This window comes from Ochlerotatus camptorhynchus, unplaced genomic scaffold, assembly GCF_037179485.1.
Source record: "Ochlerotatus camptorhynchus isolate MF236.1 unplaced genomic scaffold, CSIRO-AGI_Acam_v1.1 ptg000038l, whole genome shotgun sequence".
NCBI lineage: Eukaryota > Metazoa > Arthropoda > Insecta > Diptera > Culicidae > Ochlerotatus > Ochlerotatus camptorhynchus.
In genome coordinates this window covers 2252541-2270884 of record NW_027040529.1, presented here as the reverse complement: position 1 = coordinate 2270884, position 18344 = coordinate 2252541, and the positions used below count along the sequence as shown (strand labels likewise).

The following is an 18344-nucleotide window of genomic DNA, read 5'->3' as shown; positions in this document are numbered from 1 at the left end:
CTTAGAAAATAGCATTTTGTGCAAAATATGATACAGTTGTTAAAATCGTCGACTTCAAATTAAGCTTTTAACAGCATGTATCGCAAAAAATTGAACTAATTCACTTTTCGTATTTTTTTAGATGTTTTACTTAATGAATCACAGCTTAACACTCTATTGCGACCTTATTTCTGATGTAACATAAAGGAATAATCATCAGGCGTCAGATCACCATGAATCAGGCGTTTTGCCCCGATATCATATTGGAACCAATTTATAAAATACCTTGAAAATCATGAAAATGCATCGTTCTATAGTTCGAAATCACTTGATCTTCGTAGAAAACATGGTAATGAACCAAACACCATTACTTTCTTCTTGATTTTAGCTTCCATACGCCAGCAATTGACGATTTTGCTTAAACGGTGCGTTTTGCACCATCCTACCCTACTATGGTCGCATCGCCTGCTTAAGCGAATCCTGACCCATCTCCTACCAAACTATCCAACTCCGTAGCATCTATGGGGGCGTCGGTGAGTCGCTGGCCTCCCGGTAAGTGGATGCTACATCAACAATATCGTTCCTTTTCCCATAACGGAGAAGATGCGCGTGGCCGGCAATGGTAATTGTCATGCTTTTCATGTTCTGAATTTTGATTGGCGAACTATTCACTCCCAAATAGTTTTCCTTAAGCAACCAGAATAAGAACGTTAAAGTTGATACATGACAGTTGCCAGTATGCAATCTACGAGTTACTCCGTTGCACATGCAACGCAACGCAACGAAACAGACAAGAAATCAATTTTGACATACATCTTCTCGAAAATCTACTGATCAACAACAGAGGGATTTTTGAACATCTTAATTTATTTTCGAAGTGTCAAATTAAGTGAATATTTAGGCTCTGAACCATTTGGTGGATTATTTTAACTTTTGGTTAAAATTTGACAGATGAAAAGTTATCGATTAACCCTGCTATCCGAGCATGGTTATTTCTGACAGACAAGAAGTTAAAGTTTGACAACCGTGGCTCGAAAACCGGTCGATCGACAGCACGGGGATTTTCGAACATAGAAAATAACTTTCGAAATGTCACTTTTAACCACGAGTTAAATTTAACTCGGCAAATGGTTCACAGCCTTACAAAACGGAACACATCCTGAGGCTGAGAACCATTTGCCGAGTTAAGTTTGAATTTAAAAGTGACATTTCGAAAGTTGTTTCTTAAGTTCGAAAATCCTTGTGTTTCCGATCGATCGGTTTTCGAGCAGAACTCAGGCTGTGTTGATGAATCTTCACTTAAATTTGACAGATGGAAAATTTTCAAATAAACCCGCTATTCCAGTAGACTTATTTCTGATAGACAAGGAATCAACTTTGATGGACGCTTTCTCGAAAATCGGCCGATCAACAACAGAGGGATTTTCGAACATCTTAATTTATTATCGAAAAGTCAAATTTGAGTGAAAAATTTCCAAACGGAACACAGCCTCAGTCACAGTTGTCAAAATTTAACTTCTTGTTGGTCAGAATAACACGCTCGGATCGCAGGCTTAATCGATAACTTTCCATCTGTCAATTTTTAACCAAAAGTTAAAAAAAATCCACCAAATGGTTCAGAGCCTTTGGCTGTGTTCCATTTGATGAATTTTCACTTGAATTTGACACATCGAAAATAAATTAAAATGATCGAAAAACCCTCTGTCGTTAATCGTCAGATTTTCGAAAAGGTGTTTGTCAAAATTGATTAGTTGCCTGTCAGAAATAAGTCTGGTAGAATAGCAGGTTTATTTCAAAAGATTCCATCTGTCAAATAGTAAAAATTCACCAAATGGAACATAGCCTTAGGCTGTGTTCCATTTGGAAAATTTTCACTTAGAATTGACACTTCAAAAATAAATTAAGATGTTCAAAAATGCCTCTGTTGGTGATCGGCCGATTTTTGAGAAGGTGTTTGGCAAAATTGATTCCTGGTCTGTCAGAAATAAGTTTGGTACAACAGCAGGTTTATTTGAAAATTTTCCATCTGTCAAATTTAAGTGAAAATTCACCAAATGGAACACAGCCTTAGAAGAGGATATTATAAGAAATTCGGAAGAATTTTATGGAAATTATAAGAAGAATTATTCTCTTGATATTTTTTTAAGTTTTTTAAAATTTCTCTTTTATCTGAGTAGAAGTTACTCGTTCTCTGAGGGAGATTGAACGGCTGTGTATCGTCCGTGTTTGCGCCCAAATGCATGCTTTTATCAATACTCCTAAATCTACAAGTTTCATGCCGATTCCAAAAGGTGTCGCTAGGCTCGCTGTGCACTGCATACCGAACTTCAGTATAATCGAAGAAAGAGCGCGAAATGATGATGGCAGTCTGATGTTTACATTCCTACGCAGTAGTTTCACAGTGTATCGTTATTCGATTGATTTTATTTTACTTTAGAATCAAATCAATTTTGTGTTTTTAAATATAAGCACACTTTATCAGACATTGGCCACGCAAAAAGCTGCAAAAATGGATCAGTTTCCTACGGAGGAAGAGGAGTACGAGTTGATGTACGGTGATGATCTAGAGGCGATGGACGACATGGAAGTAGAGAGTGAATATCTTAGATCTGCTAATATCCTAAATAGCGTATTTTGATGTTGAATTGTTTCTTTTTCAGTGTCCCCAGCCACACCAGGACCGTCCAGGTCTAAAGAAAAACCAACGGAACTCCCACGGGCATCGACATCGCACTCTAACTACAGCCGTCCCCCGCTGGATAGTCCTAGTTTGTCGCAAATCAACGACGACAGTCCCTTACGAAGTCCAGCACTCTCGGTCATCTCGAAGAAATCTACCACGGTCAACAAACGCTTGTTCAATGGGGAGGGGCACTATAGACGAACAGCTTCTACTCCCTTCCCGGGAACATCGCAGTCGACGGGAGCTGATCCGTTGTCCGAGATTCAGAACATTGGTCTTAATCCTCGGAAGAGACGTTTGGATGCGTTGTTTGGGGATATCCAGGATATCGATGACGATGGGAGTGAGTTCGACTTTTGCCTGCAGGGTACAACGAAGAAGACCAAAACAGAAGAGGAAATGGATATGGAGCTGATTGGAAAGATTCTGGAGGCTAGGAAGCATTTCCAGGCGGCAATCAATCCAACCAAATCGGGTGGGTTGGCCCGGGCCGAAGCTCTGCATCGGTTCAAGATGCAAAATTTGTCCTATTCGTTGCCGAAGTATGTTTTTTGTTTGGCGTATTTTAAATTTTAGATTAATGAAACGATTTTTACTTTTCCAGATGGCCATTTGCCACTGTCGTGAGGAGTGACAACGAAAGAGTTTACGTGCGGTTTCATTCAGAGGAGTTCGAATCCAATTCAATAAACGAGATCAATTGCTTAAAGGACGGCTACAATGGGTTGCTGGGGGATGCCAAGGAAAGAGTTTGGAGAGAAGCTAACGACATCGTGAGTTTTTTAGATTTGATGTAGTTCGTAAGAAATTTAGTTCAACTATCTTTTAGATCGCTAAACGTTTGGATGCACCTAGCCGTGCCATTGAGCCAAATCCGGACGTCATTGTCGTTTCAGATAAAGCGACTGAACTGTGGGTGGAAAAGTATCGACCCAAACGTTACGTTGATTTGCTTTCGGATGAAACGACCAATCGGAGTCTGTTGCAGTGGCTCAAGCTTTGGGATAAGGTTGTCTTCGGTCGTGAACCGAAACAGAAGACCGACCCCAAACAGCTGAACAGTTTCAACAAGAAAACCGGTCGCTTTGAAACGAATGGAGGATGGAAGCGGAAAACCCGTTCCGCTTTGAATACGGATCTGGACGAACACGGCCGACCAGTGCAGAAGGTGGCTCTGCTGTGTGGACCACCTGGTTTGGGCAAGACAACCTTAGCTCATACCATTGCACGACATGCTGGCTATGTGGTGCGAGAGGTCAATGCTTCCGACGATCGAAGCCCAGAAGCATTCCGAGTTGCCTTGGAAAGTGGAACGCAGATGAAGTCATTGTTGAATAAGGAGAACAGACCTAACTGTATTGTGCTGGATGAAATCGATGGAGCACCGGTCCCAACCATTGATTTCCTATTGAAATTTATTTCCGGGACGGCCAATGCGCAAGCAGGCAAGAAGGGTAAAATAGATAAACCTGGCAAGTTCATGCTGAAGCGACCGATCATTTGTATTTGTAACGATATGTACGTTCCCGCCTTGCGACAGTTGAGGCAGATTGCCTTTGTGGTAAATTTCCCCCCTACGGAAGTAGCTCGGTTGGCCGAAAGGTAGGTCATCGTCAGTCGTATTTGCAATGCGAACATATTTTCAGAGTTTTGTGTTACTTTGCAGACTTCTCCTGATCGCCAAGCAGGAAAAAATCTCAACAGATTTGACGTCGATGATGGCATTGGCGGACAAATCTGGTAACGACGTCCGCTCCTGTTTGTCCCTGTTGCAGTTCTATAGCTCTTTGAAGAAACCAATTCGGCTGACCGACGTCTTGAAGTGCAACGTTGGTCAGAAAGATCGTCACAAGGGTCTGTTCGGCATCTGGTCGGCTATATTTCAGGTATGTACACATTTTTTTTGCTTTCTGTTTTATTGCAATTATATCGATCTACAAGTCTCGTCACTATCGAAAAAAAAAAATTACTAAGCTCTCTTGATTCGGTTGAACGTTGCCGAACTGAAATCTTCAACGGTCATGCTGTAAACCTGCAGCGGAGAGGGTGCCGTTTCGACCTTCTTGATGCGCGATCGCCGTTCGTCCGTCTCGGTAGCACGGTTGACTTTAGTTTGGGTGCCCTGGTTCTTCGGCATGAACACTTGCGTTTGTTTGACCTTGGTCGTTTGGCAGGAACTGGTCCGCTTCATGCGCAAGTTGGTCAGCTCGATTGCTTCCCGGCGAAGGTCCCAAATGTTCCAACGGTATTGGTGGTCGATGTTGGACGGAACCGGGTGTAGTTCGGTTTGGACCTCCTGTTCGCAGGTAACTGGAGCTTTGTTGCGAAACACATCTCGGCTGTGGGAATTGTATGCTGTTTGTACCTTGTAGAAGATGTCCAGAAAGGCGACTAGTTGGATCTTCTTCCGTGCTATGGTGACGACATTGAATATGTATCTGTGGAATGGATAGGATTTTCTTATACAGTTGATTCAGAACACATACACTGTAGTTATTCACAAAATAGTTCCATGTATAATGTATATCTGCATATTAGAGTGTTTCAAAATAGATCAATCCTGGAATTTCAGACGCTGCCCCCTGGAATGATAGTTTGGGGGGTCTTAAAAGCCCTGCCAAAAATTGAAGTAATTTGGTTCACGGGAACCCCTCGCTCAAACGGCTTGAAGTTTGTATGGTGAAAATCAAAAAAATGTGATATAAGATAGAATTGATAATAGCGACATAAACATGAACCCGGATGACCAAGGGACCGTCCTCTAGAAAATCCGGAATATTCGTATAGGTGGTAAATCTATAAAACTGATACTAGACCAGGTTTTTTTTAATCGTCTTCTGAAATGTTTATATTTTTCCCTCTACCAACACATAATTACGTGAGGGCTAGATCTCCACACCACCAGGTTGCACGAATACAACTGTATTGCTAAATGTGCATGGACACACATAAGCAGTTAAGTTAGCTGGTTCAATTCAAGATTTTTGGCTAAGCTTCAGGCATTTTGAAATCCTCAGCTGAAGCTGAAGTCTTTGTACACAAGAATAGCGATGAATTTCGTATAAATAAGATCGTTGATTGGCTGATGCCATCCGGGCCAATAATTACGAGTCACGACCCAAAATTCTTTCTTATATCACAGTTCAAAGTGTTTAAAAATAAACTGCAGAGCTCTAGGATCATTTTCACAGATTTACCAATTTATGGTTGTTCCGGATCTTTTGGAAGGCCTATGGCCATCTGGGATCATGTTTATGCCACGACCTTAAATTCTTTCTTAAATCACAGCTCCAAGAGTTTTCGAAAAAACGCGTTTTTTCACAGTGTTATAGATGAACTACTTTTACAGATCTTCCGTCCGTCATTAATGACCATCCAAGTCCATGTTTATGTCACGACTCCAAATTCATTTATATATCTCAGTTCGAAATGTTTTCGAACAAAAAAAAAAAAAAAACTGCGGAGCTCTAGAATCAGTATCATGGCTGGACCACTTTTACGGATCTTTCGGAGAACGGTCCCATGGTCATTCAGGTCCATGCTTATGTTACGAACCCAAATTATTTCTTATAACACAGTTCCACATGTTTTTGAAAAAAAAACCGTGGAACTCTCGGATCAGTTTTATGGATTGATCATTTTTCGGATGTTCCAGATCTTCCAGACGATGGTCCCATGGCCATTCAGGTTTATGATTATGTCATGACCCCAAATTCTTTCTTATAACACAGTTCCAAATTCTTTCGAAAAAACCGTGGAGCGCTAGGATCAGTTTTGTGGATTGACCATTTTTAAGGATGTTCCAGATCTTCCGGAGGTCCGATGGTCTTCTAGGTACATGTTTATGTTACAACCCCCTATTAATTTATATATGACAGTGTCAAGTATTTTCGAAAAACCGCAGAGCTCTAGGATCAGTTTCATAGATTGATTCCTTTTACGGATGTTCCGGATTTCTCGGAGGACGGCCCGATGGCCATCTGGATCCATGTATATGGCACGATCCCAAATTCTATCTTATATCACAGTTCTTAATGTTAAAAAAAAAAACACGGAGCTCTAGGATCAGTTTCGTGGATTGTCTTTTACGGATGTTCCGGATATTCCGGAGAACGGTCCCATGGCCATCAGGGTCCATGTTTATGGTACGACCCCAAATTCATTCCATCATCACAGTTCCTAAAATTTTTCAAAAACTACGCAGCTCTAGGATCAGTTTCATGAATTGACCACTTTAACGGATGATCCGGAAATTCAGGAGGACCGGTCTCATGGCCAACCTGATCCATGTTTATGTCACGACCTCAAATTCTCTATCATCTCAGTTCCAAGTGTTTTCGAAAAAACGCGGTGATATAGGAACAGTTTCATGGATTTACCCCTTTTACGGATGTTTCAGATCTTCCGGAGAACGATTCCATGGCCATCCGGGTCCATGTTAATGTCCCCTCCCCAAATTCTTTCATATATCACAATTCATAATATTTAAAAAACACGGAGCTAAAAAAAACTTAAACACACTTTAAAAAAAAGTGTAACGACTCTTTCCTCTTTAAAAATTACAAGGGACAGCCCTATGGGGTTGTACGTAATGGTGACGTAGGACTACGTGGTCTTATATAATAAATCTTATTTGTTAACTGCAGCAGGAGCTTGTGTTGTGTATAGGAATAGGAATTTGAGCGGGGTTCTCTCTGTTTATACTCTTTCGTATGACGCGCTTGGCATAGATGGCCCACAGTGGCTCAAGAAGAGCTACTGATTCCGATCAATAGCGGTGTGGTTTCTTCCTCCTTCTATGGCTGCTCATGTGGGCTGCAGCTTTTCGTTGTGTTGGAGAGCAATGTTCAACGCTACGCGCCGAAAGCACTGCTGCTGGTGCTGCTGATGCCGACGACCGTACACACGGTGATTGGAACTGAATCCGATCAGCGGTTGAGGGCAGCCTTGATAGCTAGCTGCTTGCGGGAGCATTTCGTTGTGTACTGGAGAACACCTCCACTCCCCACGCGGTGATCGAATAAACACCGTTTGGTGAGACCGAATGAAATTCAACTTTGAAATCTGTGTTAGGGAAATCGGTGATAATTTAAATTATCATAGCAACAGTTGAATTTTCGTGCAATTTACAATAGTGACATTTGACAAAAATAATAAAATCTTAAATTTATCAGATGCGTAAAAATATTTCTGATCGATTGGTGATAAAATCATAGAAATTGGCCCAGGAGCAACTGAGTTATTAACGTTCAAAATCGTTCATAATTTGGTTACATATTCCATTTTCGGTTTTCACAAAGTGTACCCCCATATAGAAATCACAGACGGAGTCCTACGTCAAAAAAATGTAGACGACCCTATTTTCAATCTGTTTCCCTTAAACAGAATCTATAGACCCTAGGAATTCTAGACGTACTACAATTTTTGAAATTCATCTAGAAATGGCTAAGCTATGTCATTGCAAACTTGCCGTTACACGTTTTTCGGAGGCTTTGTAGTCGGCGTAAAGTTTTTTACCCACCGTATTCGGAGTGTTCATATTTTAACAAAACACACAATCTGATTCTAAATACTGAGTGTCCACTGGAAGGCCTTCCGTGACATGGATCAACCTTAATCTTGATTATGATGTATCTTTGATCAAAGTATGCCTTGATTATTCTTATTGTGATTTTTTTATATATTGGCTGGTTATTGGCTCCCAGTGGTCACCAGATGGTCCGCCGGAAGATCCGGAACATCAGTAAAATTCACTGCTTTGTAAATTTGATCAAGTAGGCCCTGATTTATATATGCAACTATATGAAATGTAGTAAAATGGTGAATATTGATATATTAGCTGGTCATTTAATCTAAGCGGTAATCAGATGGCCCGCCGGAAAATCCGAAACATCTGTAAAATTTATTGCTACGTAGTTTTTAGTTTTTCATTAAAGTAGGCCTTAATTCTTCTCGGGAACTATATGGAATGTAGTAAAATGGTGTTTTTTTTAATATAAGTTGGTCATTAGCTCCGGGTGGTCATTATACAAGTGTGACCATCGATTTACTCATAATTTGATATACAAATAATGCTCATACAAGTGTATTTTCCTTAACCTCAATTAGAGATAAACTAGCCTAAGGCTAAAAATCTCTTAAATAAAGAAAAAAAAAAAAAAAAAACCTTAACCTCAATCTACTTGTGCACCAACTCTCAAAACATAAACAATTATCAAAATATTGCTTGCAATGGATCAACCGATTCGAGTATGAATATGGCATTCAATCTGGGTTTGAAAGTTGGCGTACAGGTAAAAAGTGAGCGCGCCACTGGATGAAAGTATAGAATATATAGTTCCATTGAACTAGCATTTCCTATACAAAGATATCTGAGAAGCTTGAAAATACAGCATGGTGACTTTTCTACCGAGACTGGCAAACGAAATGATGAAAATAACAAAAAATTGTGATTCGTCATTTGGCCTGGAATCGCCAAACTCTTGATCAGTGGTGGCACGAGTCCTGGAGTTTAACATTTTTTCCTTAACATTTGATACTTTTTGCGATAACCATTTTGACGACACACAAAAACAAACTGGCAAGCGGCAAAAATGTCATGACATTTCTAAACTGTTTTCTGCCAGCGACAGAACATTTTCGCACAAAGAAGCAGACAAGACCGGTGGCGCGCGTGACATAAATTTATGTCGTGTAGAATTTTGCTGATTTCTGGCTAATTACTGCATTTATTTGATGTTTATTGCATGGAATTAAAAGATAAGAATGAAGACTGACCACTCATAAGCATTGATGTTAAAATTATGCGTAAATAAGGGAGTTGGTAATTTACTGTCACACGCAAGCCTGCAGCTAAAATTTCATTACAATAAACTGTTTGGAAAAATCAGGCTGCGAGATTTTATTTATTCTCTATCTCCGCTGTTCGCTTGGAATGTAGTTATAAACGGTTGCCCGTGTGCTGGCTGTTTTGTTTCGCTCTGGACGATGGTTTTTCAAAAAATGTACTGTTGCCACCTCTGCTCTTGATAGAGCTGGAATTAGGGCGAAACAGCTTTTGTAAACAATGACTTCTCTCGATGATTTCTTGAAAGCCATGGCTCTCCCTGGCAAATAGACATCATCATCGAGTAGGGTAAGACTTTCCCTACTCGATGGATATGTTGCTTTATGTAGGCGTGCCTTGAATTCCTAGAAATCATCGAGAGAAGTCATTGTTTACCGTATGCGTGATAATGTTTGCACCATCGTACAAATAAGGTTCCCGTTTCGATTGTGCATACAATGCCTTGGTTTTCTTTGCATGCACGTAACCTTTAGCTCATACCGTAGTAGGCTGTGAATAAAAGAAAATGATTTACTTAGTTTGACAGTTGCATCATGACGAAGTGGCAGCGTATTCGTGATTAGTTTAACGCGCAAATGTCGTAAAACGACATTTCAATCGCCGTGGGAGTGTCCCGGTGGACCGTCAAAAGGGTTTTAGACCGAGAAAAGAAAGGACAACTATCCGCGAAGGTGGTTACAGGTTGCCCGAGGTGAGCTCGGTTTCCGAGGGTTATCATTGCTATCAAAAGAAAGATTCGGGTGAATTCAGTGCAATAAGGAAAATGGCAAAGGAACACGGGATCAGTGACTTTACGGCACGGAAGATCGTAAAGGAAGATTGCAGGGTGAAGTCGAGGGCACGGAAAAAAAACTCACATGATTACCAACCGCATCAGGGAGCCTGTTCACCGACGAGAGCATGTTTACCGTCGATCCCGTATCAAATTCCAGAACCGACCGGTATATTAGTTCTCTTCCAGTAAAAGACGTGACCGACGAGCACAAGAACGTGTATCTGACCAAGCATCCTGCTGGCGTTATGGTGTTTTGATTGGTGGCTTCCGATGGCAAAAAAAAAAATGGACCCGGTGTTCATTCTAGAAGGCGACAAGGTCAACAAGGAGGTCTACCTCGGGATTTTAAGTAAGTATGTTTTTCTGTGGATCAAAGAACAGTACGGTCCGAAGCCAAATGTTGTATTTCAACAAGATGGGGCTCCGTGCCACACCTTCAACCGCACTTAGAAGTGGTTTCAGGAACATCTTCCGTACTGGGCCAAACAGAAAAGTACAGTTTCTCACTGCACGCTGAATAATCTCAAACAATCACAACACGCTCAAAGCAAAACACGCGATTTTACTACACCTTTTTTGATTTGATTTCAACGGCATAAATTTTCATGACTTATGAAGATTTCTGTGTGACTGAATCGTTAAGTCCCATATGGAGAAATGAAATGTTTCACACAGCAATAGAGTATTCTCTATTCGTTCACATAAATGAAAGAACCAACGACTGCGAATTTGATGAAATCTTTGATTACAATTCAGCAAATTATGATAACATTAGAAATAGATTGAACATTGTCGGTTGGCAAGCAACATTAAGAACTGCAGGAAATGTTGAATGTGCAGTTGACGTATTCTACAATGTGTTGCTTGAAATAATTCTTGAAGAAGTGCCAACTAAAAGAAGAAGACGTCCGAGTCATGCAAAACATCCAGTTTGGTACAACAGGGAACTGAAAAATTTAAAAAATCGAAAGCAAAAAGCCCACAAATTTTATAAAAAATATAATAATGAAGAAACTTTGGCATACTATTTAGACATTTGCGATCAGTTAAATTTGGCCGTGAATATGGCATTTGAGGAGTATAATTTAAAAACTGAACTTGAAATAAAATCTTGTCCTAGAAACTTCTTCAATTATGTGAAAACCAAATTAAAATCTGATAATTTTCCCTCAAAGATGCATTTGGACGATAGGATAGGTGAGAACTCGGATGATATATGCAATTTGTTTGCAAATTTCTTCCAAGAAATATATACTACGTTTTCAGAAGAGGACCGTGACCGTGAATATTTTGAATCATATCCAGAATTTTCAAGTGACATCAGCGTAAGTCAAATCAAGGTTCATGATATCTTAAAGGGTTTAAACAATTTAGATGCTTCTAAAGGTCCTGGCCCTGACGGTGTTCCGCCAGTTTTTATGAAAACTTTAGCAATTGAACTTACTGCTCCATTATTTTGGATTTTCAATATGTCACTGGAATCCGGAAACTTCCCTAAAATATGGAAAAACTCGTTTTTAGTGCCTATCTTTAAATCGGGTAAAAAATCCGACATACGTAATTATCGTGGTATAGCTATTATCTCTTGCATTCCGAAACTTTTCGAGGCGATTGTAAATGAAAAACTCTTTCTTCAAATTAAAAACAGAATAACTACTATGCAACATGGCTTCTTTAAAGGCCGTTCAACAACTACGAATTTGCTCGAATTAATTAACTATTCCTTGAATGCAATGGATAACGGAAACTATGTAGAAGTGTTGTATACAGATTTCAGCAAAGCGTTTGATCGAATTGACATACCCATGCTTCTTTTTAAACTTCAAAAAATGGGAATTCATTACGCACTCCTCAAGTGGCTTGAATCATATTTAACTGACCGTCATCAAATAGTAAAATACAAAGGAAAGATATCAAATCCCGTTGATGTCACTTCAGGAGTTCCTCAAGGCTCCCATTTAGGACCACTTTTATTTATTCTCTTCGTCAATGACATATCTTTCATTATTAAGAAATTGAAAGTTTTAATATATGCTGACGACATTAAACTTTTTTTGGAAATAAAAGATGCCAAAGACATCATCACATTCAAAGAGGAAATTCAAATATTCCATATTTGGTGTCAAAAAAGCCTGCTACAATTAAATATAAAAAAATGTAACTCCATTACCATTAGTAGAAAACAAAAGCTACCTGATATAACAGTCACTTTAGGAAACCAGATCGTAGAAAAATGTGATAGAGTCAGGGATCTAGGTGTTATTTTGGACTCAAAACTTACTTTCACCGATCATTATAACACAATTATTAACAGAGCTAACAACATGCTTGGTTTCATAAAACGTTTCTGCTATAACTTTCACGATCCGTATACGATAAAAACATTGTACATTGCTTATGTAAGATCGATATTAGAATATTGCAGCATAGTTTGGTCACCTTTTTCAATCACACACGAAGAAAGAATAGAGTCCGTTCAAAAGCAGTTTCTATTGTATGCACTCCGCAAGTTAGGTTGGACTGTATTTCCTCTGCCATCTTACACAGCTCGGTGTATGCTCATAAATATCCAAACATTAAAAGAACGTCGTGAATTTGCTATGATTTCTTTCGTAAACGATATCGTATCACATCGAATTGATTCAATAGAACTATTGTCATCCTTAAATTTATATACACCATCTAGGCATTTACGAAATAGAAATATATTTGCTACAAATCGTCATCGTACGAATTATGCCAAATTTGGACCCTTGAACCAAATGATGGATACATATAATAAGCACTGCGATAACATTGACTTTACAATGACAAAAACTAAATTAAAGCAATATTTTAATTCGACGCATAACGTCAACTAGAAGTATGTTTTAACCTTTTCTTAAGACATATTATAAAAAATATAAACAAAGACAAAATTGTAAAAATAGCACTTAAGACAACAATTGTAAAACGGTCTACACTGATTGACGACAAATAAATAAATAAAGTAGAACTAGTATGCAATGAATTCCGTGTGTGCTATCTGCTTCTCCCTCCCAGGTGCAAACATTATCACGCATACGGTACAAAGGCTGTTACGCCCTCATTCCAGCTCTATATAGAACTCTTCTTTTAATTGCCGTGTTTTTTTTTTAAATTAGAATAATTCTGATATTGGATAAGGAAACATGCATGATTTCTCAAATTTTGATTTAAAGGCTTAAATTGCCTTAATTAAGCCTAATGGCACATAGTCATCATCTCCCTCTATTTCGAAACGCTCTCGACGAAATGTGTCACATTGACGAATTGATTAATGTGGCTTCCATTTGCTCCTCAGCTACCAGAAAACATACAATAACAAAACTGCTTCATGCATGAAATCGTAATAGTGTCCGAGATTTACTCCCTAGAAAATTTTAAGTAGTAGTGCAAGTCAATTGTGTCGGTGAATTGTGAACTCTTAATGGATTGACTATAAAACACTTGTTCGAACTGAAAGATTTACTCACTTATCGGGATCCTCATCGAAGAAAATCGCTGCCTCAGGAATGTTGAATGCATAGAAATCCTTCTGATATTGGCATACTCCCATTTCGGTGTTGCCAGGCATGAGCACTCCATTAGCCTCCGCCAAATGCCATACGCAAAACTTCAACAATTCAACCTGCAATAAATCCGTGTTCGGTATCGTAATATAACAAACCAATAACGTGCTGATCCTGAAACCTACTTTCATTGTCGACGAGTAGGGAACGACTTCACATGCATTTTCAACACTCATAAGCAGCCGCTTGCCTTTCGTTTTGTTCAGCCTGTCGACATCGGTGTGGATCTGACACTCACCCAACAATCGATACGCTAAATCGTCGAAACTCAGACATCGTTCCGTGAGATTGGTCAGCGTGTTACTAATCTGATTGATTTCGGAAAGCAGATAGATGTAGTTTTGGAACTGCAACCATATTCGAGTCAGTTCGGAGAATTTTGGCTGAATTGAATGGAACACTTAAAATATTAAACGTGACAAAATTGGACAGTATTTAAGGGCATACAAAAACTCTATCCGTTGGAATGGCAGTACGATATTGTACCGATTCGTGAATCTTGACTAGCTTTGAGTTGTATTCCTGGCTGCAGGTGTCAATGTTGAATTTAATCAGAGCTAGTTCGTCAATCAGCTTCCGCGTGTATACTTCGTGCTGTCGATACATCACCAGAAGGTCCTTAAGGTTGTCCAAGTCGTCTGCTGAGATGTTTTCCGGTAGAAGCGTCACTATTGTACGGTTCCTCAAGTCGTACGCAATGGAAGAATTCAGTGCACTGGTAAGAAGGTTGACCTTATCCATTATTTCGCAGAGAGTAATCTGCAGAATGGATTTGGTGGATTCGTGCGATTGATCCAGCACTCTTGGAACTGATTAAAAAGGAATAATGAAATTTGTTGTACATACATAGTTCGTTATCAAATATCAACATTCAACCACTCACGATCCGACATTCCGTTAGTGGAATTGCCAGCATGTTTGTTGAAAATGCGAATTCCGCAAACAATTTCCCGTATATCCTTCAGTGCTAACAGTCGGTCCTTCCTGTCTAGGGTAACGAACTTGGCTTTATCGCTTCGGGACATGACGGAGTTCAATGCCTTCATTGTTTCGTTAATAACGTCCTTGTTGTCCGGACTACCCAGGCCCATGTGCAGCACGATATCGATGATGATTTTGTTGAAAATTTCCTCCTGTTCGTCCTTGGTGATAACGTCGTTCTCGGTTATTTCCTTCAGTAGATGAGCCGTTTTGTGTTGTAAATTCCTGGTATGCTTATCCACGACTTCATCCCGGTTGAAGAAATTTTCCAGAAAGTACAGCTGCATTTTGAGTGTTATCAAAGCCGGTGGTCCTCTGCAATTAACAGATAAATAAAATGTTTGAAACTTTTTTAAACATCTTGCCCTACCTGCCAATCGTCGAACACATTCCTCCACGAAATCGTCATGATTTTTCCGGTCTGCACTCAGTGTTTCCATATAGATTTCGAATTTCGGATCCAAACTAACCAGATTCATGATAAAGGTCACCAAGTGCTTATCGTACCGAATATTCTTTCGTTCGCACTGTTTAATGATTTCATAGAATAGAGGCCGGAGGTTTGCATTGGGCTCCAGCAAATAAGTTTTAAGATGGTTCGATGTCATGATGAATGATGACTCTTTTGCAGTTTTTAGTACTTTTCAAATAGACGATTAACTCCAGACTGAGCCTTGTTGCAGTGTTTGTTTGTTTGAGTTCAGTTCCTTCAAACAACGAACGCTGCTTGTTTTTGTGGTTGCTATGAAGCTGGATTGCATGCATTTGTACTTCGGGTAGGCGCAAGAGTGTATATATTAGGGTGGGTCATCTAATCAACTACCTGTTCCCCACTGCTTTTTCGATATCAACAACAACTGTGCCATATTGCAATCAATTTGGGTGTTATTTGCTTTTGCAGGAGCATTTTAAAATCGGTATGGGAAAATGTATAGTAACCGGAAAGAAATTACACATTTGCATGTCAAAAATTTACACATTGCTCTGAGCATTGCTCAATGTAGCCCATACATGGGATTTAGAATAACTTTGTCGAAGACCGCAAATCTTTATGGTAACAACTGGTGCAAGTTTGATCAAAGTAGTCGACGATCGCGTTCAGAAATCAAGACCAACAATTGAAAAGGCCTCAACTCTATTTTGTAAACAAACCTTGCAAGGCCATTTTGCCGCGAACTGAAGTCCGCCAACGCAAACCAACAAAATGAACAGGTAGGGGAAATTCTCCTCTACCCGATTGTGTTATAGGTTTGCGAATGTAGGTTTCTGTTCGCGACAAAATAGCCTTACAATGTTTGTTTACAAAATGGAGTTAAGGCCTTTTCAATTGTTGGTCTTGAAATAACGTCAAATGACAATCGAAAGAAGAAAAAATATTGTGCACAAACACCTGGAAAGTCTAGAGTAGTCCGGTTCCAAGCTGACTAAATTGCTGAAGATGCCGAAAAGAACAGTTTTTCGAGTGCTCAAAACCTACTAGGAAACCCTGAGTGTGGAAAGGAATCAGCGGACCTACGAAAAAATTGGAACCAGGGATCGTCAGCTGCGCAGCAAGGTGTTGAGGTATTTTATAGCCAACCCCGGTCTTTCGATCCCGAGATGTGGCCAGAAGGTACAACGCCAATTTTAAAATGGTGCTGAACATCCATCGGAAGGATACAAGTCGTACAAAGCCAGTAAAGATTCGAACCAGCCCATGAAGCAGAATTCCGTGACTGTGTTTTGCCGAAACACAAGGGCTGCAATTTGATCGATGACGAAACATTCGTCAAACTCGAATTTTATCAGCTTCCCGGTCAAAAGTTTTACATCGCGACTGGACGTGGGGATGTGCCGGGAAGATTCAAGTTCGTGTTTGCTGACAAGTTCGCGAAGAAGGCCATGATTTGGCAAGCGATGTGCAGTTGTGGCCTGAAAACGGAACCATTCGTCACATCCTCGACGATGACATCCCAAGTTTACATCGAAGAATGCCTGAAAAGCGTGTATTGCCGTTCATCCGCAAGCATAGGGTCAAGGTCATTTTTTGGCCCGATTTGGTCAGTTGCCAATACTCCAAGGTGGTTCTGGAGTGGTATGCTGCCAACAAGATCGATTTTGTCCCCAAACTTATGAATTCTCCGAATTGCCCGGAATTTCGACCAATCGAAAAATACTGGGCAATTTCAAAGCAGCGACTTCGACGAAGCGGCGGGGCAGTCAAGGACACCTAGCAAATGCGGGCAAAATGGAAGAAATGCGCTGATTCCGTGTCCGTTTCCACTGTGCGGGCGGTGATGGGCTCAAACAAGAGGAAGGCTTGAGATTTCCTTCGAACTGGAGAAATGTAACCATCTACAGCTGTGTTCGATAAAATAGCAGCGCATGCCGATTTTCATACAGAATGGTCAACTTTGACATGATGTTACTTTGTTAGCTTATGATCAATTGAGCTGAAATGTTCGCCAAAGAACTACAAATATGTTCAATTTTACGATTACAAAATATTAAATTTTTGGAAGCACCTGCCTGAAAGTGAGACACCAGGTAAAACCAGATAAACCTTCGGGAAGGCGTGATCAGAGATGTTATGCATCAGAACATCCCGACGGTGCCAACTGGGATTAAACCCAGGCCTGCTGGGGTGAGAGGTAATCACGCTTACCACTACACCACCTGCACCGCTATTCCGTGAACTTATCTAGAGTTCGTTGTACTTTTCTCATCTTCCATGACTTTCTCTATGAAATTTCATTTTTTTTTTGATACTTTATTATAGAGATTTTTAGCCATAGGCTAGTTCATCTCTTAATGAAGTTTCAGTTAAGTTTTATGTATTTCTTTCACGTTCCGTAAACTTCTTTATGAAGTTGCATGATCTTCTTAATGAAGCTCTACGAACATCTCTCGAGATCCTTGAACTTCTGTCACGTTCCGCAAAATTATCTCATGTTCCGTGAACTTCTCTCTAAAGATCCGAGAACTTCCCAGAAATTTCGTGAACTTCTCAATGAAATTCCGGAAACTTCTCAACGTAGATCTGGGATTTTTATCTATGAAGCTCTGTGAGTCTACTTTTCTATGATGTTCTGTGAACTTTTCTATGAAATTCTGTGATCACTTCTATGAAGTTCTGTGAACTTCTCTATGAACCTCTTTGAACTTCTCGATTATCTTCTGTGAACATATTTATTAAGCTCTGTAAACTTCTTTATAAAGGGGGAACTACGCCGGAGTGGTTAACATTCATACCTCTCACGCCAAAGTCACGAGTTCAAATCTCAACCTCGAACAAGTCATGAATGACCCAAGAGTGTTATAAAAAAATGTTTATGCAGTTCCGTGATCTTCTCTATGAAGTTCTATGTACTTCTCTTCGACGTTCCGTGAACTTCTCTCGAGTTCGTTGTCCTTCTCTCATTTTCCATGACTTTCGCGATGAAGTTTTGGAAATTTCAGTGCTGCTGTCTAAAGTTCCGTTAAGTACTCTATGGAGTTCCGTGATCTTCT

At 39.9% G+C, this 18344-nt stretch overlaps 3 protein-coding genes across 3 annotated transcripts in view; 1 reads left to right on the top strand and 2 right to left on the bottom strand.

Moving 5' to 3' along the window:
* The window catches only part of FucTB (alpha-(1,3)-fucosyltransferase 10), a 435464-nt gene that overhangs the window by 347646 nt on the left and 69474 nt on the right, over positions 1-18344 (bottom strand). The window lies entirely within an intron of this gene.
* Positions 2368-18344, top strand: part of cutlet (chromosome transmission fidelity protein 18 homolog) — a 37858-nt gene continuing 21881 nt past the window's right edge. The window contains exons 1-5 of the mRNA XM_065234680.1: positions 2368-2573; positions 2640-3204; positions 3267-3435; positions 3492-4264; positions 4329-4548. Coding sequence (XP_065090752.1) covers positions 2489-2573; positions 2640-3204; positions 3267-3435; positions 3492-4264; positions 4329-4548 — 1812 coding nt within the window. The 5' untranslated portion in view covers positions 2368-2488. The remainder of the gene's footprint in view (positions 2574-2639; positions 3205-3266; positions 3436-3491; positions 4265-4328; positions 4549-18344) is intronic.
* Positions 4632-15245, bottom strand: LOC135711959 (cilia- and flagella-associated protein 206). Its single transcript, XM_065234935.1, has 6 exons — positions 15226-15245; positions 14758-15170; positions 14322-14683; positions 14000-14257; positions 13779-13933; positions 4632-5100 (listed from the first exon to the last, which is right to left on the bottom strand). The coding sequence occupies exons 1-6, from the start codon at positions 15243-15245 to the stop codon at positions 4632-4634; spliced, it is 1677 nt and encodes a 558-aa protein (XP_065091007.1).